The sequence below is a fragment of the Heloderma suspectum genome, chromosome 17 (assembly GCF_057233095.1).
Source record: "Heloderma suspectum isolate Gila_16-S chromosome 17, 16-S_ref, whole genome shotgun sequence".
Classification (NCBI taxonomy): domain Eukaryota; kingdom Metazoa; phylum Chordata; class Lepidosauria; order Squamata; family Helodermatidae; genus Heloderma; species Heloderma suspectum.
In genome coordinates, this window is record NC_139474.1 from 9,397,170 (window position 1) to 9,419,022 (window position 21,853).

The following is a 21,853-nucleotide window of genomic DNA, read 5'->3' on the forward strand; positions in this document are numbered from 1 at the left end:
AGATTCCGGCTGAACATCAGGAAAAACTTCCTGACTGTTAGAGCAATACGACAATGGAACCAATTACCTAGGGAGGTCACGGGCTCTCCCACACTGGAGGCATTCAAGACGAAGCTGGACAGCCATCTGTCAGGGATGCTTTGAGTTGGATTCCTGGATTGAGCAGGGGGTTGGATTTGATGGTCTTATAGGCCCATTCCAACCCTATTATTCTGTGATTCAGAGAGAAAGAAGCTGTGTTGGCCTTATGGCCAACCCTGTGGCAACACTGTTTGTGACAATAATTTAGGATGCAACCCTATGCATATTTAGACAGAAAAAAAGTCCTACAACTCCCAGCATGCCCCTGGCTGGGAGTTGTGGGACTTTTTTTCTGTCTAAACATGCATAGGATTGTGCCCTTCAGGGGGCAAACTTTCAGACAGCACCCAACCCACTAAGACTCCCTTCAGCATTGGTAAAAGCAGTAATATTTTTATATATCTATTTACTGATACTATAGTTATTTTCATTTTTTTACACTATGGTTGTTTGTAATGGTTCTTATTTTGTAATGGTTTGCATGATATACTGTGAGCTGTTTGGGGCACTATCTTGGGGGAAAGCAGCGCTGTAGTTGTGAGAATGTTGGACTAGGCCTGGGAAGGCCTGGGACTGACACTCGCAGGGTGAGTTCAGGCTAGTCACTCTCTCTTGACCAAATCTACCTCACAGGGTGGTTGTGTGGATAAAATGGATGTGGGGAGTACCCTGTTTGCTGCCTTGGGCTCCTTGGAAATTAAATAAATGAATGCAAGAAATGAATGAAACAACGTAAATACATATATAAATAACTAGATGAGATTTTCTATGTTTTATTTATTTATTTACTGGTTATATTTCTATACCGCCCAATAGCCAAAGCTCTCTGGGTGGTTCCCAACAATGGTATGATGACATTGTTATGCTGTTGCACGTTCCACATTGCATTGATGGCTGATTTGGAGGAGGGATGCAGGGAAAGTGGAATACAGTCAAGGTGCTGTGGAATGCCCATAGCAGATGGCAAGTATCGTCAGCCATTTCCTGGAGAGGAGCCACTCCCGCATGTGTTGGCAGAACTGTGGTGTCCTCATTCCTGTTGTTACCTTGACAGATGCTCCTCGCCCAGATACAACAAGAATCAACTGAGCCGGATATACCCTAAAGGTACCCGAGTGGATTCTTCCAACTACATGCCTCAGGTCTTTTGGAATGCTGGCTGCCAAATGGTGGCACTCAATTTCCAGTCCCTTGGTGAGTCTCCAAGTTTCTCGTTCTCACTTTGCTAATGATGAGGGCTAAGAACTTGTTTCCTATATACACAGAAGCAAGTTGCTAGCCCTCATTGTTTTTACACACACACACACACACACACACACATATATATATATATATATATATATATATATGTATATATAATGATGAGGGCTAGCAGCTTGTAGATAGGCTAACAACAGAGTAATTTCAAAAAATATATTTAGAGCACTGGGTCACCAGGGGAGGGGAACCGCCAGCCACCTGGCCTGCTTAAGCCCACAGAGGTTTCCCATCTTGCCTGTGATGCCTTCAGGGCCTGTTGGGTTGCAGGCAACGCTTGTAGGATGTGTTTTGCCTTTGTTGGCCAGAAGCTGTGCAGACCTAGGCTCGCCCTCTTGGCTCCTTTCCCACCAAATTAAGAAGGGAGGGATCTCACCCCAGGTTGTTGGCCGTGTGAGCAGAGTTCACGTGCAAGGATGACATTTGTGGGGTGGGGAAAGGAGAGGAAGAGGAGCCTGTTGCCTGTTCCCACTTTCCCGATCTGCCAACCCTTGAGCTTCTCTCTCCGCTCGCCCAGACTTGCCAATGCAGCTGAACCTGGGCATCTTTGAGTACAACCGCCGGAGCGGGTACCTGCTCAAGCCGGAGTTCATGCGGCGCCAGGACAAGCTCTTCGACCCCTTCACGGAAGATATTATCGACGGCATCGTGGCCAACACCGTCAAAGTGAAGGTGCGAGGAAGGGCTTCGTCTTACGCTGGTGTCTGTTCGTTTTGGAATGTTCACTGTTTTTATTACCGCAGCGGTTTTGATTGTGTGATTTTTATCACTGTACAATGCTTTGCGTGGGCTCCTGTCCTGGAAGATGGCCAAGAATATTTTAGATAAATAACATAATATATTGATGGCCCCTCTCCCCTGCTGTAGGGCAACCCCCACCCCAGGGGAATGGAGTGGACCAACCCCTTCCCTCTTAGGGACATAGGGGAGCACCATGGCAGGGGCTCCGCCTAAGGGTGGCTTTGCTCGGACAGGAAGGTGCAATGTGTCCAGTACTGACAGCTGTGTAAGTTTGCCCGAAGGCTTCGCTGTATCAAATGAAGGGCTATTCCAACCCATCCGTTTGCTTGTGCTTGGATATAGATGTGGCAGTGCTGCCAACATTCAGGGTGCTTTACAAATCCACAAGTTTGGTAGGAGATTCAGGACGAATAAAAGGAAGGATGTCTTCACGCAGCGCAGAGTTAAAGGATGGAATTTGGTACCACAAGATGTAGTGATGGCCACCAATTTGGATGGCTTTAAAAGGTTGGACAAATTCCTAGAGGAGAAGGCTTCCAATGGCTCCTAGTCCTGATGGCTATATGCTACCTCCAGTATCAGAGGCAGTGTGCCTATGTACTCCAGTTGCTGGGGAAACATGGGTGGAAGGATGCTGTTGCACTCCTGTCCTGCTTGTGGGTTTCCCGTGGGCAGCTGGTTGGCCACTGTGGGAACAGAAAGCTGGACTAGATGGACCCTTGGTCTGATCCAGTAGGGCTCTTCTGATGTTTAAAAAAAAGTTCAGGTCTCTGTCCGCACATAGCTTGCACTCTACATCTTAACCACAAGGAGAGCAAGTGGTGGCGAACTTGCTACCTGCTAGGATTGCTGTGTGTGTGTGTGTGTGTGTGTGTGTGTGTGTGTGTATGTTGGGGGGGGGTCTCTGTGGTGGAGGAGGCTGGTTGGGAGAGAATACTTCTGAGCATATTTGGAGAGCCCTCAATTCAGCATGCTTCTGTGTGTGAGAGAAATTCCAAGCTCAAGGTAACGCTTGTAGAAAAGCCCACGCCATGTTTATTTCAATCCTTTATACGCCCCCTTTTCCTGTGGTCAAAACACTTTATATAAAAACACTGGAGGAAACAGGGCTTAAATGGTAATCATTCAAACAATACAACCCCCACACGCACACGCACACACCTCATGCTTCTCGCTCTACATGAAATAAACCTTGGCCCCTTCTCTCATCTCTTCCCATCCCCAGATAATTTCAGGACAATTCCTGTCAGACAAGCGGGTTGGCATTTACGTCGAGGTGGACATGTTTGGGCTGCCAGTGGACACCAAACGCAAATTCCGGACACGGACGTCACAGGGCAATTCTTTCAACCCAGTATGGGACGAAGACCCTTTTGTGTTCCACAAGGTGAGCCTCAGTGAATGGAAATGGTTTCTCATGCAGGGCCTCGGCTCTTGAAAGACAAGAAGCTGTAAGAAATGGACTGCTGAATTTAAAAACCATTGTGAATGCCCTTTCTAGATTCACTAAAATAGAGTCTCTATGAGGATGTGCTGGGTATGTCTCTTCTTGCCATCATTACCCATGTAGAGGCATATCTACGTTGTCAAATGACTTAACACTTGAACCCTGGGAATAGTAGTTCTGTGAGGGGCAGCTAGCGCTCACCAGGCTACACGCTTGGCATCCTCACCAGACTACATTACCCAGGATACTTTGTGGGAAGCTGCAACAGGTAAACCTGGTATAAAACTGCTGTCTTACATTTGTCAAGGAGAGATTCAAAATGGTGACAGCGACATTAACAGGATAAGCCATAGGATTGGGCCCAGTTTTGTCCTTTTGCGTTTGACATGATGGATAACATGATAATGTGTCATAGCTAATGTGGTGTAGTGGCTAAAGTGTTGGGCTGGGATTCAGGAGACCCAGGTTATAGTCCCCACTTTGCCATGGAGCTCTCTGGGTGACTTTGGGCCAGTCACTGACTCTCAGCCTAATCTACAGGGTCATTGTGAGGATAAAATAAAGAGGAGGAGGATTATGTATGCCATTTTTGGCTCCTTTGCGAAAAGATGGGATAAAAATGTAATAAAGAAGTAAATGAATAAACAAACATGGAGGTCTTAAAGCGGAGGCTGGGTGGGTCGCCATCTCTTGAGGATTGGAATAGTAGGGGTTGTGTCAGGGTGGACACTGAGCCCATAGAATCCCAGAGTAGTTCTGATTCTGAGGAAGAGCAGTTGCTCCTGGGAGGGGAGCGCGCTCCTCTTTCCCAGGGCCAACAGCTGACGGAGATTCCTCTCACCAACATTCCTAGCTTAGGTAGCAGTCCAGGGAGTAACAGAGTGCTGATAGCAGACTTGGTGGACGCGCAACGCAGACGCAGAGAGCGGCGCCAGATGGAGGGCGTGGAAAGGAGGCGGAGTGCCCGGTTGGCGCGCAAACAACGGCTGCGCCCAGAGGATCCAAGGGAAAAGGGGAGGGACTCTCCCTAGTCCTTAAGTTCAGGGGTCTGCCAGTAATTCCCTTTCAAACAGGGACCAACTGTTCCAACTTAGGGCATAGGTACTGTGCTGCTCAGATCCAGTTGCAAACAGTATAGCTGTTAAGTTGTAAAAGAAGAATAAAACTTTGAAAGGAATCCCTTTGTCTGTGTCTGGACTTGGCTACTGGATTAGACTGAGAGAGGCCTCCAAGGAGCCCTTGACAGGATGGAATAGGTGGCCTCCAGGGTCATCTTTAGCTTTATAATTCTAAACATCATGAGAGGATCTGTGCAGAGGGGCTGTCGCGTTGTCCGTCTGTCCCCACCCTAGGCAGTGAATGCTTCGTCTCTGTCCCCTCAGGTGGTGCTTCCTACGCTAGCTTCGCTGCGTATAGCTGTCTTTGAAGAGGGGGGGAAATTTGTTGGGCACCGGATACTTCCCGTCTCCGCCATCTGCTCAGGTGAGCCACACCCCATGTGTCTCCCCATCCTCTCCCACAAACTCAACCCAGTCAGGTTACCTCAGCATTTTTGTGCTCTGTCTCATAATGCACTGTGGGGTTTGCCCAGTTTATTTTTCCTCACGTGGCATTTGGCTTTATTCCGACGCCCAAAACTATTCCAGAATAATTGTGCAGCATCACCTCTCTGGGTTGAGAAAATCATTGCCCATCTTTTGAAAACACTTTTTTCCCCTCGAAGAGGCTCTTTTTTTATAATGAAATCTTGTTTTATTTCAAAATAAAGTCAACAAAATAAAGTCAACAAAAAAGAGCATACCTAATAATAAATCAAGATCACTGAAGAAACAGGGATTTACTAATTATAATTCTATAATCTATAACTGATATGCTTATGGAACATCTACAATAAAACGGCCTAAGTAGGAGCTCAATACCTAAAGAGTAATAATATAATTTATATAGCATATAAAAAAAGGACATAGATTGCTGTCCTATAGCCACTTTGCTGGGAGTAAGCCCTATTGAACTCGTGGAGCCTTACTTCTGAGTGGACATGTATAGCAGCCTCTCCCAAGCTGGTTCCCCACTTGGTGTTTTGGACTACAACTCCTGTCATTCCTGATAATTGGCCGTGCTGGCTGGGGTTGATGGGGGCGGCAGTCCAAAACACCTGGAGGGCATCAGGTTGGGGAAGAACAGATGTATAGGATTGTATAGTAAAGGTTGATCGTTATCTGAGCCCCTCTTCCAGGTGCCTCCTCCAAGGGAGGTTCAGAGGGCAGCAACAAGGGAGAGGGCCTTCTCGGTGGTGGCTCCCTGTTTGTGGAACACTCTCCCCACTGACGTCTGCCTGGCGCCAACATTGTCATCCTTTCGATGCCGGGTTAAGACTTTCCTCTCCTCCCCGGAGTTTCAGAGCACATGCTAAGGTTTTAACTTGTCCTGGAATGTTTATTGTTGAGTGTTTTAAATAGCTTTGTCAATTGTTTTTTATATCATGTTTTATATTGTATTTCAAAGGTTTTAATCTTTTGTAAACCGCCCAGAGAGCTTTGGCTATTGGGTGCTATAGAAATGCTCAGCATGATCATCATATTGTGGCACAAACGTTCACTGGCTAGCGCCTGCTTTGTCAGAAGGCTACGGCGTTATCCCCGGTGGGGGATCTTATTCATTCTGCACGCACACAGAGGGCAGCGGGGGAAATCTTAAGCAGTGGGGCAAAAGGCCATGCAATACAAGAAGTAGCAACGGGGCTGTGACATTTCTAAAGAGAGCCAAATATGTGCCAGATAAGAACAGCGGCTGAGATAATAACTACATTTCTAGCTCTGCTCTGCTGATCTATCGCAGGAAATGTGGCTCTTATCTTGTATGCATTTGTTCTGTGCATACCAATATCAGAGCCCCGCTACTTGCCTTTCATGGCCTTTGGGCCCCACTATTTACTGTATTTTGTTTCTCCTCTGTACCTGCGTGTGTGTGTTCTATATAATCTGTTAAATAAGGGATAACGCTTATCAACATAGGAGACTGTTTATTCCAGGTCAGAACATTTGTCCATTTAGCCCAGGGCTTGTCTGCTCCAACCTGGTGCCCTACTGATGCTTTGGACTACAACTCCCAGGATTCCTGGCCATTAGCCATGCTCTCTGGGGCTGATGGGCATTGAAGCCCCAAACATCTGGAGAGCTCCAGGTGGAGGAAGGCTGATACGGACTGACTGGCAGCAGCACTCTAGGGTTTCAGGCAGAGAAGGATTTTGTCCTAGTGCCTACTGCCGGATTTTCTTTACTGGAGGTGCCATTGAACTGATGGAACTGGGGCTTCATGCATGCAATTAGTCCCTTGCCATCTTAGCATGATGGCCTCTGCTAATACCTTCTTCCCTGGAATGTCCAACCCTATATGAACACTTCTGTGTTGACTTTGTGTGTGTGTGTTTTCCCTCTGCCGCACAGGGTACCACTACATCTGTCTGCGTAGTGAGAGCAACCAGCCGCTCTGTCTCCCGGCACTGCTGGTCTACACAGAGGCCTACGACTACATCCCAGATGATCACCAAAGTAATTGGCGGCTTGGGTTGAACGGGGGCCGGGGAGACATTCTGGAAGGGTGTAGAATCTTGTGGATGGGGAATGTGCAACCTTCCAGATGTCGTTGGACCACAACTCCCATCATCCCTCGCCACTGGCTATATAGGCTAGGGCTGATGGGCGTTGCAGGCCAACAACATCTTGTGGGCCATGTGTTCCCCCATGCTCCCACCTCCCAGTACAGATGATATAAAGACATAACAGGATCCCTGCTGGATCAGACCAAAGATCGATCTGATCCTGCTTCCTGCAGTGGCTGACCGGAGGCTTCCGGGATGGCGACAAACAGGGCATGGCGGCAACAGCCCTTTCCGCTGCTGCTCCATCCAGCGATTAGCATTCAGTGGCACACTGCCTCAGAAACTGGAGGCTCCATTTTGCCCTCGCTCCTTCTAATAGCAAACGCAGATAGTGAGTGCCGATGAGATTGTAGCCGAAATGGGGGGCACCGAGAAACAAGAGGGGGGGTATCTGTCAGCATGCTTGGGGCAACCTCTGAGGTCTCCAGAAGTACAAAAAAAAACTTCTTTAAAACCCCCCTAAGGATCGTGCTTTTCACAGGGGCCAACCGGATGCTCCTGGGATGGCTGCACAAGCAGGCATGAAGAACGCACGCACACATGCATGCACCCACTGGTATTCAGAGGTACGCTGGTGCTGAACATGGAGGTTTCCCTTTCAAGAAGTATGGCTGGTAGCTGTCAGTTGACCCCCATGCATTTCTCAAGATGCCCTAGAGAGACAGAGATAAGATCCCCTATTTCTTTGGGAATAGAGTCTGAGAGAATATTGGGAGCACCGTGGGAATAAGAAGTGGGGAGGCGCGGAAGCATGAGGGGGAGGGCGCGGATTGCATAACTCACAGGAGTCACGGCCAGTGCTGGTGCATGCGCCTCTATATGCAGAGACTGTTGCTTGAGTGAAGAAATCTTCGGGCTAAATTGAATGTGATGTGCAACTGGCAATTGCATTCAACAGAAGGAAATTGCAGGTGTGAAAGGCCCACCTTCCTTCCAAGGAGCTCAAGGCGACAGAGCTCTCTGCGCCCCCCCCCCCCCCCCGGCGAGGTGGCTTAGGCAGAGAGTGTGAGTGTGGCTAGCTGGTTGAGTGGGGATTTGAACCTGGTTCCAGTCTGACACTCGAACCCAGTTTTCCCCCAACTTGGTTCCCTTCAGATATTTTGGGCCACAGCTCCAAGGATTCCTGACCATTGGCCATACTAGGTGGGGCTGATGGGAACTGAAGTCCAAAACATCTGGAAGGCACCAGGTTGGGGAAGCCTGCTCTAACCACTGCACACAACTGGTGTGGAAAATGGACTGCTTTGTGCATGCAGACTTACAGACGTTCTTTTCCTCCTTTCCTCCTCAGATTACGCAGAGGCTTTGATTAACCCCATTAAGCACGTCAGCTTAATGGACCAGCGGGCCAAACAGCTGGCAGCTCTGATAGGCGAGAGTGAGGTGAGGGCAGTCGTGGCACGGGGAGGAAGGGGGAAGCATGGGAGGGGACCTGCGGGGAAGAGTGTTAGGAAAGCCAGCGGGTGTGTTGAGCTGGCCTCTGCCTGTCCTTTCCTGTTAATATCCCCCACTCCCCTGTGTTTGCCAGCAGGAGAATGCAGAGAAACCAAGCGAGATGCTGTCGAGAAGCTCCTTGAGTGCAGCTGCCGGCCCCGCCGAGGAGACCCAGAAGCCCCCGCCTGCCCTGCTCTCTCCAACCCGGAGCCCCAGTGTCGTCCCCAGTCAAGGTCAGCACTTAAAAGTGGAGGCACGCAGGGCTGGAGCTCCTCGCCCCGCGTGCAACAGCAGCTCGCCGCCTACCAGCCACCCACTTGCGCTTTCTGCAGCGACAGGCATTGGAGTTTCTGGCTTCACTGCCTCTGTCGTGGCTCCCTGATCGCCGAAGGAGGTTTATGTGTTGACAGCATTTTGACCCCGCTCTTCAGCCCCCAGAGGCTCCCAGAGCGGAGATTAGTAATGAGACCGTCCCAGCCCTCAGGCTTACAGTCCGAAAGAGACGACACAAAAGGAAAAGGGATTGGGAGGGAGGAGGAAAAATGCAAAACTTGGGCACCAATCCTTCGTTTCTTATACATGATACATTCATTGCTTTGGCATTCATATGCTCAGGTGCGGCCACATCCCACCCCTCTCCCAGCCTGCCGCCCCACCCTGATTAGGAAGCTGCCTTGGAGGAGGTGAGGCCATCTGTCCACTTAGTCTAGGGCTGTCCATTCTTCTGGGCAGTGGCTCTCCAGGGTGTCAAGCAGAGGAGGGTCTTTTCCATCACCTGCAGGACTGGAGATGCCAGAGTTTGAACCTGGGAGCTTCAGCATGCAAAGCAGGAGCTCCACTAAGCAATGGTCCTCCCCCCGCCCCCCGCTGCCTTCTTCTTTTGAGTCTTTTGGCTCATTTCCTCCCCTGCATCTTAGACAGCCATGACTTTCAAGCTGCTCTTCCTCTGCCAGGGCCGGCTGGGTTTCCCACCTAACCCTTTTGTTTTGCCACACTGCACCCCCTACAACCTGGAAGCGGCAGCCCTGCTTTCCTTCCCTTCTGTCCTGGCTCCCTCCCCGCTCCCCGAAACAGTCAAAGCGTATTCCCTGGAGCGGGGCTGGGACGATTGCCGTTGCTTCTGCTGTAGTATATATTGCCTGCTGTCAAGAGCTTGTTTTAATTTTTGTGAACCGCCCAGAGAGCTTTGGCTGTTGGGCGGTATAGAAATGTAATACTGTAAGTGTCAGGAGTGCTTCTGAGCGCAGGGAGCGGGAGAGTAGTTCAGATTCTGAAGAAGAACCGCCAGACATGGGGGAGGAATGTTCCCAGGCTAGTCCAGACATGGCCAGGCAGGCTCCTCAGGCTCCAAAGGTCCAGCTGCAGGAGGAAGGTCCCTCTTCACCCGCCGCTGTGAGAGACAGCAAACAGGGAGAGGCGGTGTTTGTGAGTCTGAATTAATAGATGCAAGGCGCAGATGCAGAGCCAAGAGGGAGATGGCCGGGGCGGAACTTAGGAGGTCTACCCGATTGGCCCTGAGTGAACAGTGGTGCTTAAGAAGCAGAGAGAGAGAGCGAGAGAGAGAGAGAGCGCTCCCCCCACCCCTTAAGTTAGGCTAGTGAGCCCGCCTTTCTTTCAAATGGTGGCAGCTGCTACCTTTTGAACGCCCTGAAGGCATTTCCTTGCAGACTGAGGTCACTGAGAATTTGCATCTGTATGACCCTTTGTGGTAATGGATTAAAAGCTGTAGTAGATTGAAGTCTCTGGTCTGTGTTTGATTTCGGGGTTTGAAGTTCAGTGTGGGTAAAAGGAATCCTGACAGTAAGTAAGCATGAGCTGTCCTAAGCCTCCTAGAAACAGGAATACAAAATTCAGTGTTTTATTTTTAGCGGGGTGGGGTGTATGTGTGTGTGTTTTATTTTTAGGGCTGTGTGCGTGTGTGCTGCTGCTGCCACAAACCTTGTCCTGGAATGGGCAAGTGCTTTTGGGAATATGCTTCCCCACCTTTCTCTGGACCGCTGTTATAGGAGTGAATTTTTTAAAAGGTGTCCTCACGTCCCCCTCCCCAAAGTAACTCCCAATTCCTTACTTTTCTCTCTTTCTCTCCTCCTCTCAACTATGTAGTGCAGAGGGATGATCTGATCGCCAGCATCCTGGCAGGTGAGTGGGGAGCCATTTGTGCCAGCACCGCTGCATTGTGGGATGTGCGTTAAATGGTACTGGTGGTCATCCAGATCCAAAAGTCCTGCCTCCGGGCAGGATCAGAGCTGGGCTGTCCCCATGCGATGGCATAGAGGAAGCACAGAATTCTGTGCCCTGGGAATCTGCTTTCATTGTGCTAGTGTTTTTTGTTTTAATCAAGCTCCTAGTCCTTATGGCTGCGTAGAGAAACTTGAAAGCGTACAGGCAGGGGTTGGTGAAATCTGTCTGTCTTAGGCTCTTCTTGCTGGGCAGGGTTTGTGTTACTCTGAAAACCATCATGCACGTTTTTCTCTCCCAGAGGTGTCCCCCCAATCCGTGGAGGAGCTGCAGCAGCACAAGGCCGTTGTGAAGCTGCTGAAGAAGCAATGCCGTGAGCTGAAGGAGCTCCGGCGGAAACACATGAAGAAGATCTGCAGCCTCAACAAGAAGCAGAACGCCCAGCTCACTCTGGTGGAAAGGACCCGGCTGCGCAGCCGGGAAGGGTGAGGCTTTGTGTGTGTGCATGCGCACAGCTGAAACACGCGTGCTGTCTCTGTGGAATAGTGTTGTCTGGGCGTGCTGCTGCACGGTGCATGTCTACGGGGAGCAGGAAGTATGGGATGGGCGCGCTTCCTGTTTTTGTACAGCTAGTGCCGCTGGGAGCCCTGTTGGTGGATCTGGCCACAGCAATACATGCCTTCAGCATCTCTCTGCTAGATTACTGCGTTGCGCCCTACATGGGGCTGCCCCGGAAAACTGTTTGGAAACTGCAGCTCGTGCAAAATGCGCAGCCAGATTGCTGTCTGGTGCACACTCCTCAGACCATATCATACTGATCTTATCTTGATTGCCTGGCTTCCGATGTGTTTCTGGATCCAGTTCCAGGTGCTACTGCTAATTTATGTGCTATGTGGCCTAGGGCCAAGACGTTTGAAAGTCTGCCTCCTCCCATATGAAACTGCCCATAGGATGAGATCATCTTCAGAAGCCCTTTTGTATTGTCCCATCACCAAAAGAAATTCAGCTGGAGGGAACATGAGACAAGGCCTTTTCAGTGGCAGCACCCCACTTATGAAATTCCCTCCCAAAGGAGCGGAGACGTTCCTGATGGCATTTAGATGGGCAGTGAAAGCATTCTTGTTTTGGTCAGCTTTTAGTGGTGTTGGGTTTAACTGAAGGTTTTAACTCTACTCTTGATTTTAGGGCTCCAGTTTTAATTTTGTTTCTGCAAAATTGTACTGTTATGTAAACCGCTTGGAGGGGGCAGCTGTGGAAGGGCAGAAAACCAGTATAAAAAGTGTTTCAAATAAATAAAAAACAGGAACTTTCCCCTGTCTGAGACATAGTAGAGGGCTAGTAGGGTGCAGCTCCATTTTTTTTAAAAGTGCCTGCTGGTACTGCTCAGATCTTTCTGCCCACTGTGTCTCCCAATGCCCTCCCCACTCCCCAGCAAGGAACTTGCCCCCCACTTCCATTGTTGGACCCCTGTGATTACTTGAAGGAAAAGTGCTTTTCACATACACAATTATATCTGAAACATAAACTGGAAATTTTAAAATAAAATTGCAATCCCAAGCATGCTTACTTGAAAGTGAACTCCATCAAAACCAATATAGGACTTCAGGGAGAATGTCACATTTGGGATTGGAGAGCATATCAGTCTTTGGCTTTCAGAAATCTTAATGCAGGGGTGTCAAACCTCTTTCCACCTGAGGGCCAAATTCTGTTTCGGAGAAGCTCTCGGGGTGTGCACGCATGTGGCTGGGTGGGCGAGGCTAAAGGCAAAAGGGGCAAGGCCCCAAATACCAGCATATTTTACCTCTCTTCCCCCCTCTGTAGGTCTCAAAGTTCTTTGGAGGCTGCACGGCAAGGGCAAGAGCAAGAGGGGACACGCCGGAAGGTGGTCCTGCAGGAGTGGCAAATGCAGGGGCTGCTGCAACTGCGCGAGTCTCAGCATCAGCTGGAAAGGGACTGCAAGCGAGAGCACCTGCGCCAGGTGTCTGGGGGGTGGGTGGGGTGGGCTTAGAAATAGTAACATCCTGCTAAGCCACCCCACAGCTGTTGGGAAGGAATGCGCACGCACAGACCCGACCACACAATTAATGTGATGTGTCTCGAGTTGATAGAACCGAGTCTCCCAAGGATTTGGCTGTCGTTTGGGCCTTTTTGGAAAGGAGAGGTTCAGGTCTCTAGTCCTCATGACAAAACCTGAAAAGGTGTTGGCGGTCTTAAGAATCTGGGTTGGGGATTCCTGTAATCTAGTGGGCTGGAAGGTGGGGTTCTTCTTTACTCTCTCTGTTGGCAAGGGATCTAACAAAGTTCCCTTACTTTTGTGAAGTCGGGTCTCGCTGAAATGCCTGAATCTAGAGGTATCAGAGTGGGATTTCCATTCACTTAGAACAGAACTGCACTGCTCTGCAAACTTCCATGGCCAATGAGTAAGAAAAAAAACTAGGCCCAGTGGGTTGATATACTTCTTAAATTTGCATAATTGCATATATTTGCATAATTGTATATGGATAGGGGAATTCTGACTTTTCTTTTTAGCTCAGAGGTACACTGTGTCCTGAGTGTTGGCTTAGACAGGACCCATTTTGCAAGATATTTATTTATTAATTGTATATTTAATCTGCACAGTTACCAATGTTCTCTGGGCAGACTGCAAACAGTTAAGACTAAAATGCAGTACAGACAGACAGACAGATAACTATTTGTTAAATGCAAATGTTTTAAAGAATAAAATACAGGACAAAAACACAAGCAGCACAGGAATAGATACAGATATATAAGAACAGCCATAAAAATGTCAAACTAGGTCTCTAAAATGCTGGTGAGAAAAGAAAGATCTTTGCCTGGTGCCAAAAAGAGAGCCTGGTGCTGAAAAGATAACATTGTATGTGCCAGGTAAACCTAGGCCTGGATGTTTTCCAGTTGCTGGAAAACACGACTGGGAAGTTCCTCTTGCACTCCTGTCCTGCTTGTGGGGTTCCCGTGGGCAGCTGGTCAGCTGCTGTGTGAACAGCATGCTGGGCTACATGGACCCTTGGTCTGATCCAGCAGGGCTCTTCTCCTGCTCTTAGCCTCTGTTGGGAGGACCTTCCATAAGCGCAGTGCTGCAACTGAGAAGGCCCCCTCTGTCGTAGCTGCCTTCCTAGCTTCCTTCAGCAAGGGATATCTAATTCCATCTTTGTTTTTGGCCCTCAGGCCCAGCAGCGCTTGAGAGACATCGCCCGGGACTGCCAGGCTGCGCAGCTGAAAAAGCTGAAGGAGACGAGCGAGAAGTGAGTATTAGCATGAGGTGGGATGGAGGAGAAAGCAGCACCCTTCCCCTTGCTCAGGTGCCATCCCCTCCCCCAGATGCTGTCTGACTCTTTTTTAGAGGAACAAAGGAAGTTGTGAGCTAAAGACTCGCCCTAAGCCCTAAAAATAAAGTAAGGCTGTAGTCTTCATTGTTCTGAAATGAAGGGCTGATTTATCAGGAACATAGGAAGTTGCCTTCTACCAAGTCAGACCATTGGTTCACCTAGCTCAGTACTGTCTACACACTGGCCTGGTTCGCACATAATGCTAAGCTGTGGTGTGGTTTGTTGAAATCTGGCTTGTCCTTGTTTCTGAATCCATCCTTGCAAACAAACCATGGTTTGTTAATCAGACATAAACCGCAAACAGAACCCATGGTTTCTTGTTGGCTTACAAAGTCTGGGTTGTTTAAGCCTTAGCTTGCCGTGAAGTCTGAACTCAGAACCATGGCTTATCTTTGACTTGTTTGCACTACTGTCCACCCAGAAACAGAGGCACTCAGCAAGAGCAGCCTGAAAATGAAATTGCTCTGAAGGCTGGCAAAATAGGCAGGAGAGAAGCAAACTAGAAATAGGGAAAACAAACCGTGGTTTGTTTGGTTATTTGCAAGATAATTCATGGCTAAAGCAAGCAACAAACCATGGTTAACATAAGCCACAGCTTAGTGTCATGTGAATAGGCCCAGTGGCTGCATTTACACAACAGCCTACCATGGCTTAATTTACCTGTGGAGGCTGTTGTGTTTTGCCAGGCACCCATGGACACCATTTTTGCATGGCACCCACCTTGTCATGTCATGCAAATCCAGGTGGTAGGAGTTGTTTGAGGGTTAGATAACCCTCAACCCTAAAACAAGCCATGGGTTATTTGATGGTTGTCTAACCCTTAAACAACCCCTGCAGCTTGGGTTCACATGCCACAACAAGCCATGGCAAGCCAGGTGCCCAGGGGTGCCATGCAAAAACGGTCCCCAGCACGACACAACAGCCCCTTTAGGTAAATTAAACCACAGCGGGCTGTCTTCTGCAGCCCCGCCTTAAGTACCTGGTTGGGCAGGGACAGAAACAAACTCAGCCTCAGGGTCCAACTGATGCAGCTGGTCCTCTTCCCTCAAGGGCTGTCATGTTGTGCAAAACAGGTCACTGACTAGCAGCAGCTCTCAGGGTTTCAGACAGGACTTTCTCAGCCCTGGCTGGAAATGTTGGGGATTGAACTCTATACCTTTTGCATGCAAAACACGTGGCCTGCCACTTAGTTATGGCTCCTTTTCCCTCCTCCCCGGTTAGAGAGAAGAAGGAGCTTCAGAAAATCTTGGACCGGAAACGGCACAACAGCATCTCCGAAGCCAAATCCCGGGAGAAGAGCAAAAAGGATGTGTGAGTCTGAGGCAGGGCGCAGCAGATGGGTTCATTTCACTGAATGCTTTCTAGACTTCTTTTTTTCCCCTCTTAAGATCAAAGTGGGTTGTAAAAGATTAAAAACCCAAACCCGGTGAAGCCTAAAATGATCAAACCAGGAAGTAAAAAAGCAAAGTCAACAGTTATCTTCAAAGTTCACAGAAGCTACCAAGCACAGTTTCAAAACACCTAGCCAGCCCTAATTGGGTGATTTACAGCCCTTTCTGAAAGCAAGCAAGTCGTTCCTCTGCCACAACTCAGGAGGAAGATTCTTCCGTAGTCTTGAATGTTGTTCTAAATGATGGCTTCCCCCAAGAATGGTATAGTTCACCAGAAAGGCCTCTTGAACCGTGAGCTGGGGAGACCTGAATCAGGGAATGACCAGAGGGAGCTTTATTTATTTATTTAATTTCTATACCGCCCAATAGCCGAAGCTCTCTGGGCGGTTTACAAAAATTAAAACCAAACACACAATAAAACAATTTAAAATATATAGAACATTAAAACCACAATATAACAATACAACCACAATAAAATCTAGCAGCAGTGCAGGAGTTTAAAATACAGATTTAAAACAGCAAAGATAAAAATTTAGAAAGCTAAAATGCCTGGGAAAATAAAAAGGTCTTCACCTGGCGCCGAAAGGAATACAATGTAGGCGCCAGGCGAACCTCACTAGGGAGCTCATTCCAGAGCCGGGGTGCCACAGCAGAAAAAGCCCTCCTCCTAGTAGCCACCCACCTCACTTCCTTTGGCAGGGGCTCACGGAGAAGGGCCAGGCAGGCACATATGGTCCAGGCAGGCACATATGGGAGGAGGCGATCCTTCAGGTAACCTGGCCCCAAGCCGTTAAGGGCTTTGAATGTTAACACCAGCACTTTGAATCGGGCCCGGAAATGGACTGGCAGCCAGTGCAGCTGGAAAAGTACTAGCATAATATGAGCTCGCAGGCCAGTCCCTGTTAACAATCTTGCTGCCCTATTTTGGACCAGCTGAAGTTTCCGGACCGTTTTCAAAGGCAGCCCCACGTATAACGCATTGCAGTAATCCAGACGAGAAGTTATCAGAGCATGGATAACTGTAGCTAGGCTATCTCTGTCCAGATAAGGGCGTAGTTGGTATACCAGCCTAAGCTGATAAAAAGTGCTCCGTGCCACTGAGTTCACCTGTGCCTTAAGTGACAGTTCTGGATCCAAGAGTACCCCCAAACTACGAACCTGATCCTTTAGGGGGAGTGCAACCCCCTCCAGAACAGGTTGAATACCACCTAGCCGGGCAGAAGAACCACCCGCTAACAGTACCTCCGTCTTGTCTGGATTGAGTTTCAGTTTATTGGCCCTCATCCAGTCCATTACCGTGCCCAGGCACTGATTCAGAACAGCCACTGCCTCACCTGGTTTTGATGAGAAAGAGAGGTAGAGCTGGGTGTCATCCGCATATTGATGGCACCTCAGCCCACACCTCCGGATAACCTCCCCCAGCGGTTTCATGTAGATGTTAAACAGCATGGGGGATAAAATAGAGCCCTGTGGAACCCATGGCACAATTGCCATGGCACAGAGCAATAATCCCCCAGCACCACCTTCTGGAATCGGCCATCCAATTAGGAGCAGAACCACTGTAGTGCAGTGCCTCCAACTCCTAACCCAGACAACCCATCCAGAAGGATACCATGGTCGATGGTATCGAAAGCTGCTGAGAGGTCCAGGAGAATCAACAGGGTCTCACTCCCCCTGTCCCTTTGTACACAGGGTGTCAAATCTCCCTCAGCCCAAGGGCCAAATTCACTTTCGGAGAGGGTCTTGGGGACCTCATTCCAGGGTGGGTGGGACCGACACCAAAAGGGGGCAAGGCCCAAAATACCAGCATATTTATGGTTAAAGCTTTTACTGCCCATAAAGAAGTCTTAGAAGAGACATTTCAACCTTTTAAAATGGGAGAAAAAGGCTGAGAAACCACCAAATGATTGGTGGTCAGGGGCATAACCAGGGAAAGGGGGCATGGCCATCTGGGGAACTCGGGCCCCAGGTTGAATGTGACCTCTGGGCCTGCTGTATAGATGAGACCTGCTATGCCTTCATTGTTAGACCAAGATCCTGCCAGTATCACTGCCATAGTCTCTTGCGCTGAGGAGGTTGTGTGTGTGTGTGTGTATGTGTGTCAGGCAGGGTTTCTGGGAAATAGGGAGCTCTCCACTCACCTTGAAAAAAGTTGTTTGTCACCCCTCAGGGAGCTGACAGAAATTAACAGGAGGCACATCACCGAATCAGTGAACTCCATTCGCAGGGTGAGTGTCCATTGTTCTAGCATCATACACGCTAATAGCGATCTCAGTTCTGCATGTGCCGATCCCTTTTTTTTTTAGCCAAAACTGTGTCATCCATGTGCAAGAGGATGGTATCAGCAAGCTTAGGGCAACCGCAAGGTTTGCAGAACTATAAACAATCTTTAGGGATATTATTATTATTAATTACATTTCTATATCGTCCAATAGCCAAAGCTCTCTGGGAGGTTTACAACGACTGAAGGATAAAAAACCCTAAAGGGGGGGGGAGGCCTCCCCACAACTGCCCAGTGAAGACTAAACGTGCTCAGTGGACATGGACTGCTGACTGATTATTAAGGGGTGTGGGAGAGAAAATGGAAAACCAGTGGAGTGGGAAGAATGGAATAGAGTGTCCTGAACATTATGCTGCAATTACTACTTTGCTTGAATATTACCCTTTTTGTTTTGAGTGGGTATGGAGGTGGGGGGTGGCAATTAAGCCGCCATTCTTGTCTTGCTGTGAATGGCTCCACACCCCAAAGTGGAGTCGTTATTTTTGGAGGGTATATAATAGAAAGGTTGTTGGGTAACGTGGGGCACAGATAATTGCAGAGCGTTTGGCGCAGTTCCTGGCCAAGGAATGAGTAAATGGCTTCATTTTTAATGTTTAGCTGTATGGCTAGCAAGTTCCCAAGGTCCTCTTCCTAGCTATAAAGAACAAACCAAACTGTTTTTTTTTAAAAAAAAAACCCAGCATCATAAAAATCATACCTGCAGCAGCAGACTAAGAACCTCTGGAAGGCTCAGCTTTAAAACAATAATGCAAAAAATGCCCAGCAGAATAAAATGGTCTTAGGAGCCTTTTTTCTAAAGCCTCCCAAGAGAGGTTCCATAGCATAGATGCAGCAACTTGAGGCAGTCCCACCAACTGCACTTTTGTTGGCCAAGGAGAGTGGAGAGGGTCTCAAGCTGAACACAGATCCTGAGCAGGGTTACACGGGAAGAGGCAGTTCCTGAGATTTGCCAGCCTCAGTCCTTTTGGGGCTTGAAAAGCCGACAAGCTCTGAAGACAGCCTGGAAATAAATTTGAAAGCCAATGAAGCTGGCACAAAACTGGCCTGCCTGATATGGCCTGGCCTGCAAACGCTAGACCCAAATCTGCCCTCCGTATTCTGAACCAGTGGAAGCTTCTGGACTGTCTTCAAGGGCAGCCCCACATAGAGAGCAGCCCAGCAGTCCAGCCCAGCATGACTAAGGCACAAATGGCTGTGGCTAGGTCTTCTTTCGCCAGGAAGAGGCATAGCTGGCAAGCCTGGTAGTTAGTCAAAGAGGTCTGTTACATGAGTATGTCCTCACTCTTCCTTCTATCCGAAAGCTTGAGGAGGCCCAGAAACGGCGCCAGGAGAAGCTGCTGGCAGGACACCAGGAGATATTGCAGCTGATCGAGGACGAAGAGCCACGGGTGAGTGCTGCAAAGGTTTCTGGGAATGCCTGGATTTTTATTATGCTGCCGAGGGGACTAGGAGCATGGTTCAGCCAGGGAAAATACAATTCCTGTTGGTATTAGGACTGTGGGGAAACATGGCACCATGGCTGAGGCACAGCTTCTGCCTTTTAAGGAGAGTTGCCAAGTTGGAAAGAAGCCATGGCTTTCTGTCACCCTCCACTGGCAGGTGCTCAGCCATAGAGGGCAGTCCATAAGTGTGTGGGCACCCAAGACAGCCCATCGCTGGGCCAATGTAGAGTGTTGACACACACGCAAAGGCCGTCTAAGGACATTTCTGCATGGCTGTGCTTCCTAGGAAGGCCATAAACCATTTGAAATCCACGTAAGCCATATGGAGAGTTTCGCACCAGTGCTGGCAGTTGCAGACTCATTGGCATTTTCCTCCAGTGGTGTGTGAGGCTCGGGATGTCTGCAAGGGGATATTAAGAGTGGATGTCTGGAGTGGCGTAACAGAGCTTTCAGTGCTTATTTTTATTGCATACGCAGCTTGCTAATGGTTGCGTTGATATAATAAACTCAGATTTGTCGGCCTCAAGGTGTTCTGGTTTATTTTAATGTTAAATTATATGGGTGTTGGGAAGAGTCTCTGCATGCAATTGGAGTTGCCAAGTGGATTTCAGACATAACTACCATCCTTCTTAGAAGCCTGTGCTGCAAACATCGTTCTATGCACGTGCCTTGCAAAACGTTAGCATTGGCTCTTAGCTTAGGTCAGAGCATGTTCATTTTTCTTCCCTTTCCCTTTTTCCCTCTTCCATTTTGTTCCCTCCCCTCCCCAGTTGGCAGCCCAGCTAGAACATGAGTGTGATCTGGAGGGCATCGCACTTCCTCAGGAGATTGGCCGCTACCTGCAGGAAGAGCTTGATGGAGGGGTCAGCAACGGACACCCACCCAGATCCAGCATCACTCCTCCCCCAGCTTTAGAGGATCTGACAGTCCTGTGAGACTTGGAGGGGAGGCGGCAGCAGCAGTAGCAGGCTCGGTGGTTACGTGCGTGCGTGCGAGAGAGAGATGGGGAGAGTCTTCTAAGTATGGCCCCCCTCCCTGCCAACCTGGGTCCCGCTTGAAAGTGTGTCTGTAGCGGGCAGAGTTGATGGGGAAAAAACACACTAAAGGCACTTCACATTTTCTTTCTTTTTTTTAAAGGACAAATGTTTTATTTTTTTAAACTAATTTTTTTAATTAACTAACTGTAATTTGTCTTCTCCCACTTCTCACTTTTGGACTGAGGCTGGAGAAAGATGGGGGTGGGGAGGGTCAAACATTAAACAATCCCCCCCCCCGCCGCCCCGTGTATGTGTACATACACCCATCATGGAGATGGGATGGGAGTACGACTGCCTTGGGTGACCCTTTAATGCACTATTCGGGGAAGGTGGGATCTGTTAAAAAAAAAAAAAAAAACCTTCTTCCACAGAGAGGGTGGAAACAAAAAGGGCTCTTTTTTAATAAAACATCCTGCTTTGTTTAAAAAAAAAATGGTTGAAACATATTGTACCAGAACTGTATAGAAATACTTTCACTCTCCCCCTGGTGTCACGTTGTGTTTGTCAGTCTCTTTCTTCCCACCTCTCCTCACTACATGTTGGGGGAGGTGTGGGGCAGCTGTGTGGGGCTGAGAGCAAGTTGGGAAGGTTGTGTAAAAAAAAAAAAAAAGACTTAAAAAAAATGTGGGAGGCAGGTTCCTCGCTGCTTTTGAGGATGGATGTGAAGGGCAAAGGAGGGCACTGCTGTTCTGCCCATGTGGGCTTGTGACAGAGTAATAACCTGGCCTCTCTTTTTCTCTGGATGTAATTTTTTTCCTGTCTTATTTTTTTAACATAATAATAAACTTGTAATTCAGTTGCCTTCTGTTTTGTTCCTTGGTGGAGGAAGAGCATCCAGAACAGCCTCCAGAACTTTTGGGCCACAGTTCCTATCACCCCTGACTATTGGCCATGCTGACTGAAGCTGGTGGGAGCTGTTGTTCGCCAGATTTGAAGGGTTACAGGTTTGGGAAGGCTGGTCTGGAAACTGCGAGGGAGCAGATGTGGTCCTCTGCTGTAGTTCTCCTTAAGCTGCTTTTATCGTTCCATCACTTTGTTAGTGTGTTCTATAGTAACACCATTTCTGTAGTGCTTTTAGGCATCTGGATGTTTCCCAGCTCTATAATCCCATTGATAGCCTTCTCCTCCAAGACTTTGTCTAATCCCCTCTTCAAGCCATTCAAACTGGTGGCCATTGCTACATCTTGTGGTAGCAAATTTCATAGTTTAATTACGCGCTGTGTGAAGAAGTCCTACCTTTTATCTGTCCTGAATCTCCCACCATGTTCAAGGGATGGAACCCCCCTTGGACTCTAGTATTATGAAAGAGGGAGAAAAATGTCTCCCTCTACACACTTGAGAACTCTTCAGCTAGAGCTGGGCTTTTCTGCTCTAAAAACAGATGCTCCTACCACTAAGCGGCAGCCAAGTCTTTCAGCCTCTTTATTCCCTCTATTGCTCGTCATTGGCCTGAAGCTGATAAAATGGTGACTTGCCTAAAGCCGCCACGGCTGGGCCAGTTTCGAACCAGAGGCCTTCCTGGTGTGCACCTCTTTGCCCCTGCAGCACCAGACTGT

General features: G+C 48.7%; 1 protein-coding gene across 5 annotated transcripts in view; it reads left to right on the forward strand.

Moving 5' to 3' along the window:
* PLCB3 (phospholipase C beta 3) overlaps positions 1-21,853 on the forward strand; it is an 83,124-nt gene that overhangs the window by 38,770 nt on the left and 22,501 nt on the right. The window contains exons 19-33 of one of the 5 annotated variants that reach the window (XM_084823479.1): positions 1,151-1,275; positions 1,856-2,010; positions 3,305-3,466; positions 4,909-5,008; positions 6,973-7,077; positions 8,479-8,570; positions 8,716-8,854; positions 10,725-10,760; positions 11,101-11,284; positions 12,621-12,777; positions 13,986-14,062; positions 15,368-15,457; positions 17,708-17,765; positions 19,120-19,206; positions 20,031-20,609. In XM_084823479.1, coding sequence (XP_084679605.1) covers positions 1,151-1,275; positions 1,856-2,010; positions 3,305-3,466; positions 4,909-5,008; positions 6,973-7,077; positions 8,479-8,570; positions 8,716-8,854; positions 10,725-10,760; positions 11,101-11,284; positions 12,621-12,777; positions 13,986-14,062; positions 15,368-15,457; positions 17,708-17,765; positions 19,120-19,206; positions 20,031-20,195 — 1,732 coding nt within the window. In that variant the 3' untranslated portion in view covers positions 20,196-20,609. Of the gene's footprint in view, positions 1-1,150; positions 1,276-1,855; positions 2,011-3,304; positions 3,467-4,908; positions 5,009-6,972; positions 7,078-8,478; positions 8,571-8,715; positions 8,855-10,724; positions 10,761-11,100; positions 11,285-12,620; positions 12,778-13,985; positions 14,063-15,367; positions 15,458-17,707; positions 17,766-19,119; positions 19,207-20,030; positions 20,610-21,853 lie in introns of those variants that run through there. The other 4 variants (XM_084823475.1, XM_084823476.1, XM_084823478.1 and 1 more) reach the window with 4 other exon arrangements.